We start from the raw sequence: 25,657 nt of genomic DNA, 5'->3' as shown, positions 1-25,657 counted from the left end.
TGTTGTGTTCAAAGATAAGGCAGGTAGATTTCTGAGTTTTCCTGGCCTTCCCCCTGCCCTTTACTCTGATCTATACCAACATTGCTTAATAGTAATATAATGTGAGTCACATGTATAATTTTAAATTTTTTAGCAGCTATATTGTAAAATATAAAGAAAAAACAGGTAAAATTAATTTTAATAATTATTTCATTGAGCCCAGTATATTAAAAATATACTTTTCAGATTAATATAAAAATTATTTTTATGTTAATTTACATTTTTTTTTCTGCACCAAGTCTGAAATTTAGTTTGTATTTTATATCTCAACTTGGATGCTAAATTTTCATTAGAAATACTTCATCTGTGTTTAGATTTCATAAAATTTCCAGTTGAGAAAATAGAGTCATATGCTCAAATTGTTCCATACATATTTAGAAACTTTCCTGTCACTGAACTGAGGGCCAAACATAATTTTCCTTTAATATTTGCATCCATACTTAGAAACCGGCTAATTATTTAGGATAGTTAATTTGAAAAAAATCAACTTTAAAGCAACATGTGTGAAAATGAAAGCACATGTTCACAAAAGGAATTGTATATGCATATGCATAGCAGCTTTACTTGTGAAACCAAAAGCCAGAAATAACATCTGTCAGCAGGAGAATATTTAAATACACAATGGGATACTACTTAGAAATAAAAGAAATGAGCTATGCATCAGTAATATACCTTTATTTTAAATTTAAAAGTATATCTCTACTTATTTTTGAACTAGAAAAATGATAAAAATAAATATTTATATTTTAATTAAGTATATTATGGTTTAATCATAATTATGATTTACATAGATGTCAACTATTATTCATACTTTCTTCATTAAGTATTCAAGTAAGCACATCACATAGGTGTATAGGGAAAAAGTCATTTAAATTGCATCAATCCATTGACACTGTCTGGATAGCTGATGTGTTTATTGTTAACACTAGGAGCAACATGCACACTTATTACGTGCACAGCGGTTCAACAGTATATTATATGATACAGCAGGTAAAGTGAAATATAATCATACAAAAACATAATTGTATTTAATGGAAAATAATTTATTCTTGAATTAATTAAAATGAACTAATATTAATAATTTAATTTCTCACTTACGTTGGGCATATTTCAAGCCCTTGATAGCCACATGTGGCTAGTCGATGATGAATTGTATAGCACATGTGAAGCCCTTCTTTGTCTTCTATTTCTGTTATCCCTATTCTGTTAATTTCTATTTCACACCTGGAAGTTTCTTCTTGGTGCAGTTTGTATTTTGGGTGGCAGTCCTAATGAGTTAGTTTTCAAACTTCAGGTAGGCCAGATTGTTGTAGCCTTTTTGTCCTTTTTACTGTGGACCCCTTTACTCGGCCAGAATCAGAGAAGGGAAAAGCTTTGCCAACTCACGCTGTTGTACTAAGATTGGCCAACTGTGCTTCCCAGTAAGAATTTATTGACCGTTTGGGGGTTTTCCTGTTCTCAAGGCAATCAGATGTTGCTCTGTTGCTGCCTTCCTCCTATTGCACAGACTCTGATACCAGAGTCTTCTGGTGGTTTGTCCCTACCTACGTGTATTTTAGCATTTGTAGTACTGCCTTCCTAATTTTACTGTAAATATTGTCCATGGGTTTTTGGTTTTTTTATTTAGTTGTACTGTCTGTTTCTGTGTGAGGATTCAAAGACATTGAAAAACTGCTGCCTTTGTTTTGGTTTCCCTCTGAAAAGCAATTTTGGTAATTTTTTAAAAAACCACAGTTTATGCAATTCCCTTCAGTGTTAAATGGAAATTAGAAGGATATTGGTAGGTACTTAGGGCAAATGAAAAGGGAGGCCAGAGTTAAGAGTGCCAGTTCTTTTGCTTAAATATTTGTTTCCTTCTATGTCTTCAGTCTTATTCAACAGAGATGGAAGAATTTTTAGTGATGAAGAAGCAGCTCCAAGAGAAGGAGGAACTCGTTAGCACTTTGCAAACCCAGCTCAGCCAGACACAGGCAGAGCAAGCTGCTCAGGTAGGGTGGGAGGTACCTCAGATTCAGTAGAGTAAAGAATCATGAAAGTTTAAGATTAGGGTGGGAGAGGGAGGGGGAATATGTATACTTATACTTGATTTGTATTGTTGTACAGCAGAAACAGAACAATTTTCTTCCAATTAAAAAAATAAAAACAGAAGCAATTTTCTTCCAATTAAAAAAATTTTAAAAACTTAAATAGAAAAAATAAACAATGTAGCTCATGAGATATATGACAAAATGGAAAAAAAAAGCTTAATATTATTACATGACAAATCAATTCAGTCTATTTTAAAAACTTTAGTAGGTGAAAGTATAGTAGCTAGAATGTTACAGTAGAAAGTAGAAGGGTGTGGTAGAAGAAGAAATTAGAAGTATTATTTACCTTGATGAATACACCATAGCTTAATTTATGGCTGTTTCTTAAGGCCCAGAAACTTGGTTTTAACAGTATACAAAGATTCAGTCTTTTAGAAAGGAATGAGCTTATGCTGAGTTCCAAAGAGACTGTTAGATAAACCAAAAGAAATACAAATGACTAAGTCCATTCTTCATAGTAAAATCTTGATGAGAAGTTAAATTATAATCAAAGTATTAGTGCTTATGTAATGAGAAGGTGGTACAAGTTATGAGGTTCAATGTTAAAAGGCACCAGTACGTGACTTTCTTCTTTATAGTTATTTCTGCTATAACCAGAAATTATTCTGCTACCAGGACCAGTAGTTATTTTCTGCTACTGTTTGAACTGCCATCCTCAATTCTTTCTATTTTTCTGAATTTCCCGTTTGACCACTCACTCTTACATTTTTCCTTTAATAATGCTCAAATGACTCAAGAAACATTTTTTTCCCCTCAAGTGCCTTTGCACAATAAGTGCCTTATCCATTGGGTGTTTGATGTTTATTGATAACTTGTAGTATTAGTGGTACTCTCTATGGATGACCTACTACTGTGTATAAATTTAATATTGGATATTCTAAGATCTTAAGTTTTGTGTATTAGCTTTTATCATGTCCTTTTTTTGTATACGTTATACGATGTAGGATGGGGAAATACAGAATATTTTTACTGAGTGACTTACTACATGGAAAGCCAAGGTGTATGGGTACACACACACACACACACACACACACACACACATAAATGTATTAACTGATCCATCATAATATAAGCCATTCAGAATGTTCAGAGCAAGCAGCAATACAAAGTATTTTGTGAGATGAAAGAAGTTACTGTGCATATGATACCAAGGAGTCTTACATGGAAGACTCAAGATTTAGGTAAAACAATGATGGATAGATAATATAGTTTCAACAGGGTGGGGAAAGGATATTCCAGTTGTGGGGAATGGTGTGAGCAAAGTCTCAGGAAAAAGAATATGGACATTTATAGGAAAGGATGTGTAGATATGTTTGGCTAATGAAGGACTCCAGTGCCTATACATTTGAAACACAGGATTTCAAATTTATAGTAATATCAAAATCCAGATAATGGCAGAAACCAACAAAATTCTGTAAAGCAATTATCCTTCAATTAAAAAATAAATAAAAGATACAGTAGAGGGAAAAAAAAACCATATCATTAAGATTTTTTTTCTTCCTGCCTTAGAAGGAGAGCCAAGTTTGGTTCAAAGTGTCACAAATCGAACAATCAACAGTGATTGAAGGACCAGTGCAAAATGGGCAAGTGAAGAGCTGGTTGGCATGCTCAGCCACAGATCTTAAAGAAGTAAATAAGCATGTGCACACACAGACACACACACACACACACACAAAACCTAAGAACGAAACGAAAACACTGATACTGAGCAACTCACAACCAGTCAGTTTATTTCCATTTCATTCAGTCACAAATGAGGGTGATCTAAAATCCTGCAAGTAATGACAGCTGAAAATAGCTGTCTGGAGAGGCAGTGTGGAAATATACCAAGTTCTTTGGTAGAAGCAATTCTCTGAAAATAAGACCTGAAAGAAAAATTTGTATTTCCAGTTGTAGAGAATCTTGAGTAGAAGATAACATTATTTTGAGGTTTTATAGGGCATGAGAATTTCATTGAAATTTTTTGACCACAAGTGTGATATTCAATGAATTGTCTAGGGCTTAACAGGAATCTAACTTTGTATGTTTAATATTCTAACCTCCTTAGATCTTTTAAAAATGTACCTCTTGTATATTTAAACATTGTTTTAACCATGTAAATATAGTTTTTATTCAAAATTTATATTTAAGCTGACTTCTGAATTTAATGGCAGCCTTTCTCTCACATTTTGAAGTTACCATCAGGCCTAGCTCTCTTCCAAAAATCTCATCCTTTGACATTCAAAATTTAATCTGAAATATCTATTGTCTTATCAGTTCTCAGTGTCTGTGTTTGGAGAATAGTCTGTGAGTTTTGTTTGTGTGATAATTCTGGGAGTGTAACTTGTATAGTTTCTCTGGTGTGTGTCTTCAGTTGAGTTCCATGCAGCAGGTGGTCCGAGAGAAAGATGCCCGTTTTGAGACACAGGTTCGTCTTCATGAAGATGAGCTTCTTCAGTTAGTAACCCAGGCAGATGTGGAAACAGAGATGCAACAGGTGTGTTGCTAAAACCTAGTAGAATGTTGTTTTGGTTAACATTTAATTAAGTTATCACAGCCACTTTTCCATCCTTGCCCACTACTCTTCACTTGGTGTGGGTTTGCTCATTAATTGCCTTCTTTTTGGTGGTCTTCTCTTCTGTTGCATATTAATTATTTATTTTCCTTTACCTTTTCCCTTACCCCTCTAATCAGATTGTCAATACTCAAAAGCTGAGTTTAATTGGCAAATGTGTGTGGTAGTCAGAAATGGGTTTCTCTTCCGTTTGCTCATTGTAGCTACCTTTGTACATTAGAAACCTGATCCAAAGCTTCAAATCAGTGAAGTCAGTTTTAAACTTTAGAAAATTTAAAGAAAAATAAAAGGAGTGATTTTGAAACCTTAAAGCCTTTTATTAAATCATTCTTTTTTTTAAAAAAATCATTGAGTAATTTTTGAAAATTGGCTTCATTGTTTTTAAGTTTGTCACCTACTAACTCAAAAGTATTTGTTTCTATTTAATGTGTAAGGCAGTGTAATACTCAGAGGCACTCCAGTGGTATTTTTTATGGTCGATCCACTTAATTGATTTTGAGTGAAAACTTCTTCCATGTTCTAGACAATCCTTCAGAGTACTTCACTAAATAAAGTTTCAGAATACAGCACTTTTTAAAGTTGATTATTAATATATACATGTATTATTGACTTATTCATTCAACAACTGTTTATCAAGTGCATGTCTCATGCATGAAACTAGAAGAGAAATGGTTCTTGCCTGTAGAGAATGTTCTCTTAGGTGAGTAGGATATATGTGTACCTACATTATTTAGATACAGGATCTTGACTATATAATTTTAAAAGTGGATGCGTGTAATAAATATCTAATTATTAAAAAGGCTCCCTAATTTAGGGACTTGCTTGTGTCAGTTTGGTTGTTGTTGGTGCTCTGGAGAAGACATTTTGGAGATTCTTTGTTGCTGCTGGTTGAGGAGAATGGCAATGTCTGACTCTTTAACCTGTCATCCCTAACATCCAAAAATCTTAGGATACAAGTCTCCCTGACATTTTGAAAGTAATCAGGTAATGATGCTCATGTGTTAGCACATTGTATCTGAATGTTTCCTTCTCAGAAATTAAGGATGCTGCAGAGGAAACTTGAGGAGCATGAAGAAGCCTTGTTGGGCCGCACTCAGGTTGTGGACCTGCTGCAGCAGGAGCTGACCACTGCTGAACAGAGAAACCAGGTACTGCCTTGTGATCTCTGTTGCCTGCCTCAGAAGCATTCATTTCCAATTTAGTTTGCCAGGGAGCAGGCATAAAATCCTATTAGAAGCCTTTAGAGAATTGATGCTATTTATTCATTCTATCAACAGATTCCCTGTGCTTAAGTGGTGGTGATACTCAGTTCAGTTTAGTCGCTCAGTCGTGTCTGACTCTGCGACCCCATGAATCACAGCACGCCAGGCCTCCCTGTCCATCACCATTTCCCGGAGTTCACTCAGACTCACGTCCATCAAGTTGGTGATGCCATCCAGCCATCTCATCCTCTGTTGTCCCCTTCTCCTCCTGCCCCCAATCCCTCCCAGCATCAGTCTTTTCCAATGAGTCAACTCTTCACATGAGGTGGCCAAAGTAGTGGAGTTTCAGCTTTAGCATCATTCCTTCCAAAGAACACCCAGGGCTGATCTCCTTTAGAATGGACTGGTTGGATCTCCTTGCAGTCCAAGGGACTCTCAGGAGTCTTCTCCAACACCACAGTTCGAATGCATAAATTCTTTGGCGCTCAGCCTTCTTCACAGTCCAACTCTCACATCCATACATGACCACTGGAAAAACCATAGCCTTGACTAGATGGACCTTCGTTGGCAAAGTAATGTCTGCTTTTGAATATGCTATCTAGGTTGGTCATAACTTTCCTTCCAAGGAGTAAGCGTCTTTTAATTTCATGGCTGCAGTCACCATCTGCAGTGATTTTAGAGCCCCCAAAAATAAAGTTTGACACTGTTTCCACTGTGGTGATACTATGATGAGCAAAATGTATACAGTTCTTTCCCTCATGAAACTTATATTTCAAATCTTGTTGCCCTTTTCCTTTGTGATTTTAGGTCTAGGATCCTAGTTTCTTAAGAATGTGTTATTTTCCTCTGAAAGTCCATATTCTGTGCTTGTCCTGCATGCTGCTGAAGAAAGTAATCTCCTTTCTTTTCAGCTCTCCTTGAGAACGACTGTCTTTCTTGCACAGAAACATGTTCTCATATCTCCAGTCCTAACAAACCCTGACCCTGAGTCCCCTCTCTGGCTGTCATCACACAGTCAGATTCAAATCCCAGTTGTGCTACTTACTAGATAGGTACTGTAGAAATATTTACATATGTTTGACTTTATGGTAAATTTCCCTTCTTTTAATACCTTGTAAGTATCTCTTTTGGCCTCTAATGTTTTGTATTATACTGATCTGTTTAAGTGTGATGCTCCCACTAAACGCTGAGTTCCTTGAGGGCAGGGACTGGATCCATTTATTCATTCATTTATTCAGTATTTATTGAGTACCAGGTACTCAGTATAAATAGTATGCCATATATTATGCTAGATGCTGGAGAACAATGAGGATAAAACAGGCACAGTCCATTCACTTATTGAACTAATTTTGTATTGGGAGACATGTAAGTGAAAAAATAATGACACTGTATATATACACACTATTGTCAAAAGTATCAAGAAGCAAAAAGAGGACCTTTGTGCAATTGGAAGTTTGATCCTGAGTGTCTAGGCCCAGGCTTCACCTAGAAAGGGCTCTTCACTATGCTTATTGAAATGCAAGAATGAATTTATGGTTCATGAGGCTTATTTTTTTTTTCTTAGATTCTCTCTCAGCAATTACAACAGATGGAAGCTGAGCTGAGCACTTTAAGGAACACTATAGAAACAGAAAGACAGGAGTCCAAGGTTTTGATAGAGAAGATGGAACTAGAAGTGGCAGAGAGAAAACTGTCTTTCCATAACCTGCAAGAAGAAATGCATCATCTTCTGGAACAGCTTGAACAAGCAGGCCAAGCCCAGGCTGAACTGCAGTCCCGGCACAGTGCTTTGGAACAGGAGCACAATGCAGAAATGGAAGAGAAGACCTCTCAAATTTTGAGCCTTCAAAAATCTGAGCAAGAGCTGCACTCTGCCTGTGATGCTCTCAAGGATCAAAATTCAAAACTTCTCCAAGATAAAAATGAACAGGCAGCTCATTCAGCCCAGGTCATTCAGCAGCTGGAAGGTCAGTATCTGAGTGCTTTTGAAGCCCACTTGTGTAGCACCTCAGGAGCTCCTCTTTTAAAATTTCAGATATCTCTTAATGACATCATTTGCCTGTTAAACCAAGGAATCTATAGAAGGGTTAAGAAAGATGTCTCTTCTGAACCCTTTGTTGCATTTCTCCCATCTCTAACTGAAGTTATAGTCTGACTTAATATTATAATTATCATTATAGTACTAAAAACTATTGATAGTGATGTGCAAATTTTAAAGTATGCTATGTGAAGCATGACTGTGGTCTAAAGGGTTCATTAACTGAAATGAGTAGGATTTGGATTAATTTATGAAAAACTCAAGCCAAATCTAGTTGCAGAGGTAGGGAGACTAAATTATATAGAGTCAGCCTTACTTCTAAAGATGGATCTGAATGCTCTTCTTATAGGTGAAAATTTCTTTTTAAATAAAATTTTTATCCTTTTAGGAGATTTAAGGAAAACTTATTTTAAAAATATGTTATTATTAAAGTATTAATAATACATGACTCTGATTTAATTTAATTCTAATAGATTGGCATACAGGAAAGATTTTAGAAAGCATTAAATTGAAGATCTGTGTTGAAGAAAGCTGAACATTAACCAAAAAGCTTTGCAGGGCATTATATGGGGACAGTGTGTTACCTGAGCATGCTGTTCTCTTAACTGAACCATGCTGATGTTCAAAACTGTGTGATAGAATCTCAGTAGGATTTTTAATGCTTATGTGGAGACTGAAGAAAATAAAAAACATGTAGGACATTTTCAAGGGGGAAAGGAAAAATGACTTTTAAAAAATATACCTAGGCATGTTTTATTTTGCCTATGAAGGAGGCTTACTGAGCTGTCCTCTGGTCCCTGAGAGTAATTAAACAGTTTATAAAAATGTTGTCACATAAAATATGCTGGTATTGTATTTTAATTAAGAAAATTGAACCAGAATAAACAACATAGCATATGGTCTGCCCCTGGAAGATAATAACTCATTAAGTTTGGGATGTAAGCCAAAGATCATTTCAGTCTACTTATTTTCTTTTCCGTAGATCAACTCCAGCAAAAATCTGAAGAAATTAACCAATTTCTAAATAAGCCACCATTGCTAAAACATGAAACAGCATCTCAGACTTGTTTGCCAGATGTTTCTCATGAGGGCACACAGGTAATTACATGTGTACTTCTTATGAATAAGATCTGTTTGTCTTTGCTGTATGTGTACTTGGGTGTTCTAATAGAATTTAGAAATTCCAGAAAGCAGTATAAGCCTTCTGTCTTTTCTGCCTGATAAAATCCTTTTTTTTTTTTTTTTTGAGGCAGTTCCATTTGAAAGGAATCCTGAAAAGTGTCCCAAGAATGAATAATGAGGAAAAAATAGATAGTGAACACCATGACCTCAGAAGATTTTCTAATTTTAAAGTCTTAATGTGTTGTTTTAGAGATAAGTCATTAATTTTAATCTTATAATCAGTTTTCCCAGTCAGGAGTACAATTTTGCTTTTGGTTGGCTGAGATTTGATCAGGTGTTCAGTATACGATGTAGTCCAACCAAACTTAAGTCTATTGTAAAAATCATAATGCTCACATTAATCAGCTAATGTTAAAAAGTTTAATTGCCTAATAATTGGCCAGTATATTCTCTCTGCCTTCTATAAAAATCCCTGGGAAGCTATGTTTTAATTGCCAGAAGCTGCTTATTAAACTTGAATATCAGAACAAGAAAAGTTAGTTTGATGAGTTAGGTTAGCTAGTGTCAACCTGGGATAACTAGATTAATTCATCTCCATTATAAGATTATACCCTTACAAACTGACAGATACATTGGTCAGCGGAGTACCACAGTCCCTGGGTAATACTTTACACTGACAAAAATGTTTGTTTCCTGGTTTTTGCCATCTAGGCTTTCCAGTCTCTTCTGTTCTCCCATTCTCACTCAACTCTTTGCTCTTATGTTTTGTTAAGACATTTTTCAGCAACTCTAAAAAATTCAAAGAATTTTATAGTGAACACTTGCATACCTACCACATAGATTTTATCAATATTTACTATATTTGCATTATCATATGTCTATCCATTTATTCATCTACCAATTCCATCTGAATTTTTTATGTTTCAGAGTAAGTTGTAGATATCAGTATATTTTTCTCTAAATATTTCAGCACGCATACCATTGAGTAGATTTTAATATTTATGTATAGTTCTTTTTCTTTGAAGCATGATTTACAAAACACAAAATGTACAAGTATTAAATGTGCCATTCATTGAGCTTTATCAAATGCATTACTCAACTCCCTATCAAGATATATCACCTTACATAGTACCCTTTTGCAGTCAACCCCATTACTCTCCTCCAGACGAACCAGTGTTCTATTTTTTCACCTTAGATTAATTTTCCATGTTTTATAGCCTATTAATGTAATCACATCTGTATTCTTTTGTATAATGCTTCTTTCACTCAGCATATTTTGAGATTATTTATGTTATTGCATATATCATAATTGATTCTTTGCGGAGAAGTACTTCATTTTATGAACGTAGCATTTTCTTTTTGCATGATTGTGCTATAATTTCCTTTTGATAGATACTTGGGTTTTTTATGCTTTGGCTGTTATGAATTAAGCTGCTGTGGACATTCTTGTACAAGTATTTGTGTGGACATATGTTTTCACTCATCTTTGTCAAGTGCTAGTTGAGGAAGCTCTAGGCCATAGAGTAAGAATGCATTTAGCTCTATAGGGAAATACTGGATCTTTTGCCAAAGTGATTATAATATTTATGTGTGTGCTCAGTTGTGTCCGACTCTGCGATCCCATGGACTGTAGCCTGCTCAGCTAGGCTCTTCTGTCCATGGGATTTTTCCCAGCAAGAATGCTGGTGTAGTTTGGTGGTTCTTCTTCCAGGGGATCTTCCCAACCTAGGAATCGAACTCATGTCTCCTGCATTGGCAGGTGAATTCTTTACCACTGAGCACCTTCTTGCCTAATATAAATGAGAGTTCCAGTGGCTCTACGTCTTCTCTAAGATTTTGTATTGTCAGTTTAAAAATTTTAGTCATTCTAATGGGTATGTATTGGTAGGTTGTTGGAATTTCAATTTGCTTTTCCCTGATGACAAATGACGTTGAACATGTTTTTCTGAAATTCTTGGACATTTGTATTTCTTGTTTTGGTGAAGTATCTTTTCAAGTTATTTCCTCATTTTGAAAGTTGAGATTTTTTTACCTATTTGTCAAATTGTAGTAATTCTTTATGCACCCTAAATGCCAATTTATTATCAGGCATATTTGGTGAATATTTTCTCCCATGCTGTGGCTTGCTTCTTACTTATTTTCTTCATGATGTCCTTTAATTAACAGTCATTTGCAATTTTGATAAAGTCTATTATTTATCAGTTTTTTTTTCTGGTTATAATTTTCTGTGTCCTGTCTCTGAAATCTCTGCTTAACTGTAAGTTATGAACATACTCTCTTATATTTTCTTCCACAAGCCATATAGTTCTAGCTTTCAGAGTTAAGTCTCTGAACCTCAATAAAGTTTTGTATGTGGTGTAAGATAAAGAATCAAGGTTTGTTTTTTTTTTTCCCTATATGGATATCCAGTTGTTTCAGTACCATTTCTTAGAAATACTTTCCTTTCTTCATTAGATTGCTTTGGTAACTTTGTTGAAAGCAAATTTATGAGCTTTCTGTTCTATTGATCTGTCATTTCTTATGCCTGTATCACATTGTTTTCATTACTGTAATTTTAAATCAAGTAGTATAAATCCTCTGACTTTGTTCTTCTTTTTAAGATTGCTTTGATTATTCCAGGTTCTTTACATTTCCACAGAAATTATACAGTCAACTTTCTCAAATTCTATTTGGGAAAAAAAAAAAAAACAACTGGATGGGATTTTGAATTAGCATTGTGTCGAATCTATAGATCAGTTTAGGGAGAATTGACATCTTAATAGTACTGAACTCTTCAATCCAGGAGTATAGTATCTCTCTTCACTTACTAAGATCTTTATTTTTTTTTAATTTAAATTTTATTTTTAATTGTAGAATAATTACAATATTGTGATTGTTTTTGCCATACATCAACATTAATCAGCCGTAGGTATACATACGTTCCCTCCCTTTTATAGCCCTCTCCCACCTCTCTGCCCTTCCCACCCCTCTAGGTTTTCACAGAACGCTGGCTTTGGGTTCCCTGCATCATACAGCAGACTCCCACTGGCTGCTTTACGTATGGTGATGTGTATGTTTCAATGCTGTTCTCTCAAATCATGCCACCCTCTCCTTCCTCCACTGTGTCCAAAAGTCTGTTCTAGATGTGTGTGTCTCCTTTGCTGCCCTGCAAGTAGGCTTATCAGTACTGTCCTTCTAGATTCTGTATATTTGTGTTAATATACAATATTGTCTTTTTCTTTGACTTTCTGCACTCTTTATAATAGGCTCTAGGTTCATCCACCTCATTAGAACTGATTCAAATGTGTTCCTTTTTATAGCAGACTAATATTCCATTGTGTATATGTACCACAACTTCCTTATCCATTCATCTGTCTATGGACATCTAGGTTGCTTTCATGTCCTAGCTATTGTAAATAGTACTGCTATGAACATAGGGGTATGTGTCTTTTTTAGTTATGGTTTCCTCAGAATATAGTCTCAGTCATGGGATTGCTGGGTCATCTGCAGTGGCATCCCAGTCCAGTACTCTTGCCTGGAAAATCCCATGGACAGAGGAGCCTGGTAGGCTGCAGTCAATGGGGTTGCGAAGAGTCGGACATGACTGAGCAGCTTCCCTTTCACTTTTCACTTTCATGCATTGGAGAAGGAAATGGCAACCCACTCCAGTGTTCTTGCCTGGAGAATCCCAGGGATGGGGGAGCCTGGTGGGCTGCCGTCTGTGGGGTCGCACAGAGTCAGACACGACTGATGCGACTTAGCAGCAGCAGCAGCTGGTAGTTTTATTCCTAGTTTTTTAAGGAATCTCCCGTACTGTTCTCCATAGTGGCTGTATCAATTTGCATTCCCACCAACAATATAAGTGGGGTTTCCTTCTCTCTGCACCCTCTCCAGCATATATTGTTTGTAGACTTTGATGATTGCCATTCTGACCACTGTGAGATGATACCTCATTGTAGTTTTGATTTGCATTTCCCTAATAATGTATGCTATTGAGCATCTTTAATGTCTCTCAGCACTGGTTTGGAGGAGTTATGCATGTTTTAGAATTTATTCTGAAATAGTTCATATTTTTTAATGCTTTTGTAGATGGAATTTATTCTCTTTTCATTTCCAATTGTTTGTTGCTTGTATGTACGTATGCAATTGAATTTTGCTTATGTGAACTTGATATATATTGTATTAGCTCTGGACTCTTTGTAGATTCCTTAGGATTTCCTGCATAAACAGTCATGTCATCTGCAAATTAAGACAAGTTTACTCCTTTTTAATCTTTATGCCTTTATTTCTTTTTCATTCAAAGGCTAGGACATTCACAACGTTGTTTAATAAAAGTGGTAATATTGGGCCTTCGGCATTTTTCTTGATCTTAGGGGAAAGTATCCCATATCTTAACCATCAGCTGTGGTGCTAGCCTTAAGTCTTACATGAATGTTCTTTATCAGATTGATGTTGTTCCCCTCAATTCCTAGTTTGGTAAGAATTGGTATTAGATTTTGCCAAATGCCTTATCTGCACTTACTGAAATGACCACATGGGTTTTCTTCTTTATTCTGTTAATGTGGTATAGTACTTTAATTTTTGAACATTAAACCAACCTTGTATTGTTAGGATAAACCTGACTTGGTCATAAAATATTACACTTTTTATTTATTACTGAATTTGATTTAATACTTTTCTATTTGTATTTATAAAGGGTTTTAGTCATGAATGTTTTCCTCTGTTTTGTAGTGCTTTGTCAGATTTTGATATTAGAATTAATATGGCATCAGAAACACAAGTTGGCAAGTATTCCGTTCTATTTTCTGGGAGTTTTTGTAAAATTGGTATTATTTCTCAAGAGTTTGAAAGAATTCACCATTGAAACCATCTGGGTCTGGAGTTGACAATGAATTTCTTCTGCAGATATGAGACTACTAAGATTTTCTTTTTCATCTCGTACCAGTTGGATTTTTGTTTTGTTTTGTCCATTTCATTGAAGATGTCAAATTTTTGTTATAATGTTGGTTGCAATAGTCTCTTTTTATCTTTTTAATGCTTGTATACCCTCTGTAGTGATACCCACCTCTACCCCAATCCCTATTACTGTTTTTTTAGATTAAGATATAATTAACATATAACATTGTAGAAATTTAAGGTATCCAACTTGTTGATTTGATACATGTATATCTTTCAACAGAGTTACCACAATAGCATTAGTGAATACCTCCACCATGATACATAATTATCAGTTCCTTTCTGTGGTGAGAACATTTAAGATCTAGTCTCTTAGCAACTTTGAAATGTATAATACACTATTGTTAATTATAATCAGAATGCTGGGCATTAGATCTTCAAAACTTGTTCATCTTCTAATTGCAAATTTCTACTGTTTGATTTGTGCTTCATTTTCTTGATCAGACTAAACTAGAAATTGACTTAAAAAATATTTTAAAAGAACCAACTTTTAACCTTGTTAATTTTCTTTGTTACTGGTCTGTTTTCACTTTTATTGTTTTTTGATCCATGGTATTTCTTTCTGTTTATTTGGTTTTACTTTTCTTTTTCTACCTTCTTAAGGTATAACTTTATATCAAACACTTCAGATCTTTTGTCATTTAAACATTTAAAGGATACAGTTCCCTTTTAAGCACATGGTTTGATATGTTGTGTTTTTATCATTCAGTTTTTGAAGCATTTTCGAATTCTTTTGATTTCATCTTTGATCATGGATTATTTAGAAATGTGTTGTTTAATTATCCACATATTTAGTTTTATTTTTAGATATCTTATTATTATTGCTTTCTAATTTAATTTCATTATGATCAGATAACATGTTCTATATTATTTCAGTTCTTTGAAATTTGTAGAGACTTGTTTTATGACACAGCATATGGTCTGTCTTGGTGAATATAGCTTGTGTATGTTTGTATGTGTTCCAAGTCACTTCAGTTGTGTCTGACTCTTTGCAATCCCATGGACTGAAGCCTGCCAGGCTCCTCTGTTCATGGGATTTTCCAGGCAAGAACACTGGAATGGGTTGCCATTCCCTTCTGGGGATCTTCTCGACCTAAAGATTGATGCTGAGTCTCCTGCATTGCAGGCAGATTCTTTACCATCGGAGCTACCAGGGAAGCTATACAATATAATATTGCATAAACATCACTTAAATCATAGTATTATTTAGGTTATCTTTGTTTTGACTGATTTTTGTCTAGTTGTTAAAACTAGACCAATTTTTTTAACATTTGACTAAATTTAATATCTGTTCTGAATAAGTTCTTAACAAGTTAAACATAGACAAATGTATCTCAATGTAATAAAGGCCATATATGACAAGTCCAGAGCTAACAATCAGGTTCAATGGTGAAAGGCTGAAAGATTTTCCTCTTAGATCAGGAACAAGACAAAGGTGCCTACTCTTAGCGCTACTCTTCAACATAGTAATTCAACATAGTAATGGAAGTCCTTGGAAGATCTGGAATGGCCAAGGATTCCAGAGAAAGAACAAAGGAGGCATCAAATTCTGGATTTCTTTTCAATTCTGTGTTTCAGAGATTTGGAGAGGGAATGAATGATGGAGATGGCTATTTTCTCTGCAAAGTCTGGAGCCTTCTATGGGGGAAACTATCTGGAGGCTTTTTCAACTCAATTCTGGAGCCAGGAGTAGGATGACTTGAGTTGGCTGACAAAGTCACATGCCCTTCTCTTGTGGCTTGGCTGGTATTTTGATTTCTATTTCTTGATTGGAATGATTCTATTTCTTCAGAAGAAATGGTTATTTCTTCTTCTAAACAGAAGGTTATGAGATTCCTCAAGTTCGAGAGATAGGAAATCCAAAATCAATTTCACTGGCCAGAAATCACAATGTTGGTTGGGCTGCAAAGGAGGCTTTAGGGAAGAATTAATGTACTCACTTTTTCCAGTGGCTAGAGCTGTATTCCTTACACCCCATGGTTCCTGGTTGTTCTTCCATCTTTAACACCAGAAGTCTAGCATCTCATCTCAGTCATCAGGTTACCTTCCAACCCTCTCATCCTCAGCATATAATATATAGTTAAGTTTTGCTTGTTTACTTCTTCCCATAAGCTTTGCTTTGTCATTGGAGTGTTGAGTTGATTCAGTATAATTACTGATATGAATGATTTGTCTTTCATTTATGCCATCTTGGGTTTTTTTTCCTTCTGTTTTCTATTCCTGTCTTCTATTTGGTAATTTAAAGTTTTTTGAATTTTATTTTTACTTACATATTGACTTACTTTCCTTTTAAATAGCTATATTATAGATATAATTAACATATGATAATCTGCATACTTTTAAAGTGTACAACTTAATAAGTGTTGATGTATGCATGAAGCCATCACCACTATTAATAAAATGAACATATTCATCACCCCCAAAGTTTCTCCTGATCCCTTTTAATTTTTCTCTCACATCTCCCCCCAATCAAGTAACCACTGATCTTCTTTCTGTCATTATAGTTTGTATTTTTTAGAATTTTTAATAAATTGTATGTGCTTTTTTTTCTTGACTCCTCTCACTTAGCATACTTATTCTGGTATTTATCCTATTGTATGCAGCAAGAGTTCATTCCTTTATATTGTTGAGAATATTGTACATAGCACAGTTTGGTTATCTGTTTACTTGTTGATGGGCAGATTTGGATTATTGACTGTTACAAGTAAAGCTTCTATGGATATTCTTTTACAAATCTTTGTTTGGACCTGTGCTTTCTTTACTCTCAGTAAATACCTAAAAGTGAAGTGTCTGTATCATATGAGAGATTTTAAGACAGACATTGCCAGACAGTTTTCCAAAGTGGTATTACCATTTTCTATTCCTATCAGCAGTGTATGAGAGTTCTGGGGAAAATCTCACCTGGTAGTTATGTATTATCCTTATGCTTTCTTGGGTTCAGTTGCTAAAATTTTGCTTTAAAGTTTTACATCTGTGTTTATGATGAATATTTGTCTGTCTGTGATTTTCTGTAATATCTTTTAGAATAAATTGAGAAGTATTCTTTCCTTTTCACTTCTTTGGAATGATTTTGTATAGACTTGGTATTATATTTTCCTTAAATGTTTTGTGAAAATTCATCAGTGAAGCTGTCTAGTCTTGAAGTTTTCTTTGTGGAAGCATTTGTCTGTATAGATTCTGTTTGTTTCATAACTATTTGGCTATTTAGGTAATCTATTTGTTCTGGAGTGAGCTTTGGTATTTTAATATCTTTTAGGAGATTTGTCCATATAAAGTATCAAATTTATAGGCAAAAAGTTATTCATAATAGTCTCTAATTATTCTTTTAACATGTATAGAATCTGTAGTGACCTTACCTCTTCCATTTCTGATATTGGTAATTTGTGTTTTCTTTCTTATGCAGGTAAGACGGTCCAGAGGTTTATTAATTTTTAGTAATCTCAAAACCAGCCTTAACTTCATTGATTCTGTCTTGTTCTCTGTTTTCTATTTTATTGATTTCTGCTTTGATCTTCCTTATTTCCTTTCTTCTGTTTACTTTAGACTTGATTTCCTCATTTCTTAGCTTCTTAAGGCGAAAGCCAAGGCCATTACTTTGAGACCTTTCTTATTTCTAATATAAGCATTTTGCATTAAAAATTCCCCCCTAAAATCTACTTAAGTAGCATCCCACAAATTTGGTTGTATTTTCATTTTCACTCAGTTAAAGATACTAATTTCCCTTTTAATTTCTTCTTTGCCCGCTGGGTTACTTAGTTTCTAAATATTTGGGGGTGATACATCTAGAAGTCTTTCTGTTATTGATTTTTATTTTAATTCTGTTGTGGTCAGAGCACATACTTTATATGACTTGACTCTTAAAATTGATTGAGACTTGTTTTATGGCCCAGAATATTGTTTATTTTGGTTGATGCTGCATATGTACTTGAAAATAGTCTGCTGTTGTTGGCTTGAATGTTTTATAAATGTCGATCATGTGAAATTAGTCAATAGTGTTATTCAAGTATACTATATCTTTGCTGCTTCTCTGCCTGTTTGTTCTCTCAATTATTGAAAGGAGTATTGAAATCTCATAGTTGTGGATTTATTTACAGTTCTATCAGTTTTTGCATCATATATTTTCAAGCTGTGTTATTGGGGGCTTAAACATTTAGGATGTTTATGTCTTCTTGATTATCAAGTGACCCATTGATATTATGAAATGATATTCTTTATCCTTGGTAACATTCTTTGCTGCGAATTGTACTTTTGTCTGATATTAATATAGTTATTCTACTTTTTTGAGTAATATTAGCATGGCGTATCTTTTTTCACTCTTTAGATTATTTTTGTCTTTATATTTAAAGCCTATATGAAGCATAGAATTTGAATCTACTTCTTATCCAATCTGTCAATCTCTGCTGTTTACTTGGAGTGTTCAGACCATTTTCTTTAATGTTGCCGTTGATACCGTTTTAAGTCTCTCACCTTGCTATTTGTTTTCCATTTTTCCAACTTTTTGCCTTTTCTTTACTTTTCCTTCCTTTAAAAAAATTGATTGAATATTTTTTACGATTCTGTTTTTCTCACTTTTCAGCTTATTAGCTATAATTCTTTATTTTGTTATAATAGTGACTGCATTAGGGATTATGCTGCTGTTGCTTAGTCGCTTCAGTCATGTCCAACTCTTTGTGACCCTGTAGTCTGTAGCCCTCCAGGCTCCTCTGTCTGTGGGATTCTCTAGACAGGAATACTAGAGTGGATTGCTATGACCTCCTCCAGGGGATCTTTCCAACCCAAGGATCGAACCCACATCTCTTATGTCTACCTGCATTGGCAGGCAGGTTCTTTATAACCTGGGAAACCCATTAGGGATTATAGTTGCATTTTAATCATAGTTAACCTGCATAGAATATTGTGCTGCTTCATGTGTAGAATAGTAACCTTACAATTGTATACTTGTATTTCTTCATTCTTGGGACTTAGTTATTATTTAACTTATACATATGTCATAAACAAAAAACACAAAAATATAATATGTTATAAAGAAAAATTTTTATTTTTGTTTAGTCAGTTATCTTTCAGGAGATTCAGATGATAAGAAAAAAAATTTAATTACCATTGCAGTTACCATTTCTGGTGCTTTTCTTTAGGGTAGATCCAGAATTGGCAGTCTCTGTAAAGAGTCAAATGATAAATATTTTAGGCTTTCAGGCCATAACTTTATTTTCAAAAACAGATAGAAGGCTCTAAACCTTGCCAAACTCTGGTGTAGTTTCTTATTTCCATCTTGTGTCATTTTCCTTCTGCCCAAAGGACTTCCTTTAATGTGTGTGTGTACTCTCTTGAGCACACAAGTCTGCTGGTAAGGGGTTCTTATGGCTCTTGCATGTTTGAAGAAATCTGTCGCTCTGTTTTTAGAAGATGTCTAAAAGCTAACTGTAGAATTTTATATTGATAGGTTTTTTTCTTTTGATACTTTAAGGCTATTACTGTACTCTTTTTTCTTGCATTTTGTTTCTTAGTAAGAAATCTACTGTAATCTTTGTCTCTTTTTTTTATTTCCTGATTGCTTTTAGGATTTTATCACTGGTTTTGAACACTTTGGTTATAATGTGCCTTCGCATAGTTTTCTTCATGTTTATCGTGCTTGGAATTTGCCTTTTGAATCTCTGTGTTTATAGTTTGCTTCAGTCTGGAAATTTTTCTACCATTAATTAGTCCAATATTTTTTCTGACCTCTCTCTTCCTTTGAAGACTCCATTTACACACATACTAGATTACTTGAAGTTTTTCCAGAACTCATAATGTGCTTTTAATTTTTTGAATTCTGAAAATTTTCTTTCGTATGCAATAGACTTGGAAAATCCAGGCTTTGATCTTAAATTCGAAAGCCAGTGAACTAGAAATTTGTGTGAAAGATTTCATCTTTCTATCTTCAGATGAAAAGCTTTGCTTTAAAGATTACCTAGGCAGATAAGTAGATGCTATTTTTAAAGTATTTTTCAAGGCTGGAGAACTTTTAGAACACAAAAATGCCAGAGGCTGTCTGGACATTAGGATGAGAGTTTTGCACTGGAGAATCATTAATTTGTTGTCTTTCTACAATTTAGGCAGTCACTGAAGAGAGTATTGCCTTTTTGCAGAAGAGAGTGGTAGAACTAGAGAATGAAAAGGGAGTCTTGCTCCTTAATTCTGTAGAGCTGGAGGAGCTGAAAGCTGAGAATGGTACGTATAAATGAAAACCATAATTCTCTGACCTCTTAACCAACAACTTTTATCACTGTATATGTATAACATGTAGATTCAATGATAATAAAGATCTTAGCACAGCTAATAGTTATTGAAGTTAGGATTAATACACATTAAACAATTTGAACACAATACCAGTGTTTACATAAGTATAACATTTTGCAGTATGGGCTTTAAATGCTGCAGGAGATCTGTATTATATTCATCTTGGAGTAGGCCAAGGAATCGTCTCAGATGTATGGCTCAAATAGGACCTTAATAAGACAATGACTTTTTAAATAGGTAAAATAGAGAAAGAACTTTTCCAGTAACAAATTTGTGGGATGAGGTAACAGAGATCAGTAGAAATAAAGATTTAGAGGTAGAAACCATTTTGTTTTTTGCTCATGCTATATACTGCTTAGAACCGTATCCTTTTTCTTAGCCTGGCTAATTCTTGAACTCATCTTTCAGGCCTCAACTAGGGCATTAACTTTTTAAGAAGTTGGTCCTAATCTCCCAAAGTTGGATTAAATGCATTTTTGTACTTCTAAAATTCATTTTCAAGGGCAAGGGTCTTTTTTTTTTTTCTTTCCATCTTTTGCTTTACCTTTTACCAGGAACTAGAATAGTACCTGGCAAATGAGTGACTGCTGAATAAAGTTTTGTTGGATTGAACTAAATTTAGCGCTTTATTCTATTGAACTGTGTGTGAACAGTTAGTAAGAATGAAGATATACTTCTTTCCTTTTGTCACCTGCTTCACAAGGACCGTATAGCTTTAGTAACTTGTAGTTAATAATGCTTCACTTATCTAATTTATCCTGGAGTAACTGACTACTGTGCTTTAAGAGTGAGAATGAATACCAAGTAAAGTATATACCATCTCCTAAAGTCTATACCAGCATTTCCAACTTAACCATTTCACCGTTCCACTTAGCTATAAGCTAAGGTATATAGGGATCATATATCTTTATTAGGCTAGTCCTACCATTGCTGATAAAGAATACTGCAAATTCAACTTGTTATTCAACCCACTTTAACCACTTCTCTGAGACCTTATCCATGATGTTTATTTTGCAGTTTTGCAAGCAGTCTCTGTCACTTTCATGTGGCTTATTATGGTTTAGAGGTTACATGAGTTCCATTCTCTTTGCTCTTTACTGCAGGGGTCACTGGCCCTGAGGTTTTCTGTATTAGTTTTCATGTCTGGTTACCCTTATTTTATGAGTCAAGTTCTATTAATATTAAACTCACCTTTTGTTCTTCCGTTTCTACCACTGTGCTCCTTCCTCAAATACTTGTGAAATGTCTGAACATATTATATACAGTCTTTGTTTCATGAATGTTCATTTATTCATTCAGCAAATATCTTTCCTATGTACTGGTGCCTTTCCTATGTACTGCGGACTACTCTAGTTGCTGAGGATACTGCTCCGAACATATTAGAAGATAAGACAGGCCATAAATATGTATATACATAAGAAAATTTCAGAGAGTGATAAATACTAGGATGAAAATAGAACAGGCTACTGCACATGTGTCTGGGGGAAGGAGAAAGCAGTGTCCGAGTGGTCAGGGTAGGCCTCTTTGATCACTGGTTACCTGAATGATGAAAAGGGGACAGCCACACAAAAGAGACTGAGCAGATCTCATTCCAAGCAGGGAAGAGCAGGGTAAACACCCTGACGTATGACTAAACCTTGATATGTTTTCAGACAGAAGCAAGGCCAGTGTTCTTGGAAGTAGAGTGAACAAAAGGGGGGCAAGTATAGAGTTTGTAGAATAAGTAGGGTCAAATCATGTCGGTCATATTAAAACACTTGGATGTAGTGTAAAAAATGAGCTTTTTTGTTTGTTTCGTATACTTGTCTTAGCTTCTCAGAAAGAGTATAAACTTCTTGGGGGCTTACTAATACTCAATATTTTTATCCTCCAAGGTACTACTACCGTTTTTAGATACCCACATTGTAATAAGACATGGGGGAGACCTCGGAAGACTGAGTTCTGATCCTAGCCATATGAACTAGCTGTAGGACATGTCATTTCTTTGTTTCCTCATATGGTCATTGAAAAGATTGGATAGCTCCTTTCTATGCTAAAATTTGATGTCCTTATGAACATATGTGAAAGAATGTAGAAGACATTTTAAGTGCTATATTAATGCATGATGTATAATATGAACACAGAAAAGTTATAGATAATTTACATTTATTTCCCTAGAATTCCCAAATTATGCTGCAGAAATAGCTGCTTTTTGTCATGTGCTCTGGCTTTATTTTTTCCCCCCTTTAAAGCCTTCCACTATTTATTATACTTCACTCAGGTTAATCATTAACACCCACTACCCTTCTATCTTATATCTCATCTTTTCATCATCTTTTGCCACTTCTTTATTTTAATAAAATAAGTTGTTTTATCTCCCCCAAACTAGTCTGTTCTTTCCTGTTGGTTATTTCATGCATCTCAAATAGCCTCACACGCAATCATACCTCTGTTTGGTTTTTTTTTCAAACACTTCTACATTTACCTTGTAAGGCTATTTATTTTGTGACTTTCAGAAAAACTATCCTCTCAGATTACTCTCCTGGAGTCTCAGAAGAGAACTGGAGAGGTAGACAGAGAAGTCCATGAGGTAAGTGATGCATTCTTAAAATAATGAGAATATGAGCTCGATCAGGGGAGGTGGTTTCAAGCCTAAGCTTTTGTATAGTTTTCTAATGTCGACAGAGAATTACATTACCTAGAAAATGAGATTTAAGAGAGTCGTAATGGTTATTATTTCTCATTTACTCTCATTTGTTTATAAATATTTGGACATTTTATTTGTCCTGAACCAATGCAAGTACAGTAGCATTTATTTGGGATTTGATAGCCTATTTTGCATGCTGGGTTATCATTTATCTCAACTTCTTTGCCCACCTCAGAAAAGTTTTTCAGTAAAGAAATTAGGTAAAAATCTCCAGTCTCTCCCCACCACCCCCTTCTCATTTGGCACAGTTTCACTTAGGATTATATTCAAAAGGCATCCTTAGAGAATGGTGATTTTTATAACCTGAAAATCATTATAAGAAATGTGTGATTGCTCAATATTCTGCTAATTTAAGATGATTGTTGGCTGTATTGTGTTTAATTGTCCTTCCATTTAGGAAGTCCAGTGATAGGGAATTTCCTGGTGGTCCAGTGGTTAGGACTCCATGGTTTCACTGCCAAGGGCCTGGGTTTGATTCTTGATCGGGAAACTGAGATCACACAAGTCATGTGGCATGGCCAGAAAAAAAAAGAAAAGAAGTGAGTGATAGACTCATAAATGGCCTTGAGGAATAATTTAACTTCTTTACAATAGTGTCTGCTTACTTATTGTATTAGAGTTCTCTAGAGAAACAGAATTAATAGGAAGTGAAATATATATAAACAGGGTTTATTTTAAGGAATTGGCTCATGTAATTGTGGAGGCTGACAAATTCAAAATTGCAGGGTAGGCTAGCACAATGGAGACCCAGAGAAGTTGCAGTTTGAATCTGAAGATAGTCTGCAGGCAGAATTTCTTCTTTTTGGAGGAGGGCCATCTTTTTTTGGTTATGGCCTTTAACCACTTAGGTGAAGCCCATCCACATTATGGAGAGCAGCCTGCTTTACTCAGAGTCTGCTGGTTTAAATCTTAACTATCTAAAAATACCTCAACAGAACATTGGGAGTAATGTTTGACCAATTATCTCAGTATTGTAGGCTAACCATGTTGAGGCATAAAGTTAACTTCCACATTTACATTCAGTTACGTTTTCAGATGATGTTCTGTTCACAAAATTGTGAAAAGTGGACTAAATTTTGAAAATAATTTTAACATTATATGGTTACTGACAAATTATGAGAGTTTAGTAGTGAAAAATTAATTTTGTTTAGCCAAGGAGATGCTTAATGTTTTAAGATGCTTAGCAATTAATGTCTAGTGAAAACATAACTCAAAATGGAAGAGCAGATAAGAAATATGGGAATCTATTAAGAAAAACAAAATATCCAGAAGGGAGAACAAACAGGAAACAGCGGAAAAGGAAGGGAAAAAAAGCTCCACAGAAATTGTAAAAGAAAGCGTGACTAAGATAATTCCTTGGGATAAGAGAGAGTGAATAGAAAGGGTCCATAGAAAATGTAAGCACGGTCTAAAGGGGAAGACTAGTACTAGAAGGAAAAGCGAGAGTGGCCAGAAAGAGCAAAGGTTTCCAGTTTCTACTCTCTGATGTATAACATTGACTTAAAAAAAAAAAAAAATCAAGCCAAAGTTAATTGAACTCTATAGATAGGATAGGGAGCAGCAGAGAATGAGAGTTGGAAAGGAAGAGAGTGAGTGACGTGGCATGACAGATAGTTAGTAAAGAGGAAATAAGAATACTTAGGATATGAGAGAGACCAGAAAAAGGAGTTAGTTATATTTCCATCTTCTGGCAAAAGTGATGCCCTGACTATATTAGATTTTTCATGTATGTAGGAATGGATAAATAATAATGTGACATGAAGAAATTATAAAGGAACTTTTCCTCTGCTAAAAAAAATGTCTGTCCAGTTTTGGTTTCTAGAAATGTGAGTATAAGTATTGCAGAGAGTGAAGAATTTTAAAAGATTAGAAGTGCTAATGAAAAATGATGAGATAATAACTTCCTGTAGAATAATATATAGTTCTAAAGTAATGATTTCTTTTCTTTTACTCAGTGGCTGAATATGATACCAAGATAATAGGTAGTATTCATTGAGGACTTACTATGTGCCAGCTTCTGCTAGTGAATGGCAGAGATGTGAACTTTGGCAGCTAGGCTGCAGAGCTTGTGCTCTTGGCCACCACATTGTTTGACAATCCCCTGATTTGTTTGTTTTTTTCCTTTGTATCAAGTTGGAATTTTTTGGGGGGGAGGGGGGAGAAAAGCTGCTGTTGACAAAGATGGATATTTTATTATGTATATGGTCCCCAAACTTATTTAATAAAATACTAAATTTACCATGAAATTCACTGGTTTTGTCCCAGGAAGACAATTATAGAAATAATTTATATGGATTGAACAGCCTAATACAGTAAGCTTTGTAATAGTAACTTGGTTAATATTTTGTCAGATGGGTCTGTAATTTCTTCCCAAGCTCCAACAGAACTCTTCTTTGATTATTTTATCCTGGTACTTTATCTTAATCAACTTGTCTAATAATCTCTTTGTCTGTTAATAGCTATCTTATCTAATACTTCCTATTCCAATAGATAGTTTAGGAAAAGGAATCCTGTAACTTCCTTCTTGGCATGAGATGAAACAAAAATTTACTTCTTGCTTCGCTTTTTATTTGTAAGTAGTTCTTAGGAGAAATAAGCAGTTTTAATCTGAAAAAAAAGTTTCCCAAGCGAGGAATATTTAGAAAATGAGTCCCAGGTTTCCTTAGGTTTTATGCATATGACTTGACTTCAGTGTAGGATTGACTGGATGCCCTCAGG

General features: G+C 34.7%; 1 protein-coding gene across 6 annotated transcripts in view; it reads left to right on the top strand.

Annotated features, from left to right (window-relative positions):
- The window catches only part of GOLGB1 (golgin B1), a 64,593-nt gene that overhangs the window by 3,911 nt on the left and 35,025 nt on the right, over nucleotides 1–25,657 (top strand). For 2 of the 6 annotated variants that reach the window (XM_068982591.1, XM_068982582.1), the window contains exons 5-11: nucleotides 1,908–2,027; nucleotides 4,480–4,602; nucleotides 5,715–5,828; nucleotides 7,447–7,849; nucleotides 8,903–9,018; nucleotides 20,070–20,184; nucleotides 22,749–22,822. In XM_068982591.1, the coding sequence (XP_068838692.1) occupies nucleotides 1,908–2,027; nucleotides 4,480–4,602; nucleotides 5,715–5,828; nucleotides 7,447–7,849; nucleotides 8,903–9,018; nucleotides 20,070–20,184; nucleotides 22,749–22,822 (1,065 nt within the window). The remainder of the gene's footprint in view (nucleotides 1–1,907; nucleotides 2,028–4,479; nucleotides 4,603–5,714; nucleotides 5,829–7,446; nucleotides 7,850–8,902; nucleotides 9,019–20,069; nucleotides 20,185–22,748; nucleotides 22,823–25,657) is intronic. The other 4 variants (XM_068982615.1, XM_068982624.1, XM_068982599.1 and 1 more) reach the window with 3 other exon arrangements.

This window comes from Capricornis sumatraensis, chromosome 1 (assembly GCF_032405125.1).
Source record: "Capricornis sumatraensis isolate serow.1 chromosome 1, serow.2, whole genome shotgun sequence".
NCBI lineage: Eukaryota > Metazoa > Chordata > Mammalia > Artiodactyla > Bovidae > Capricornis > Capricornis sumatraensis.
This window is presented reverse-complemented; position numbering and strand designations above follow the sequence as displayed.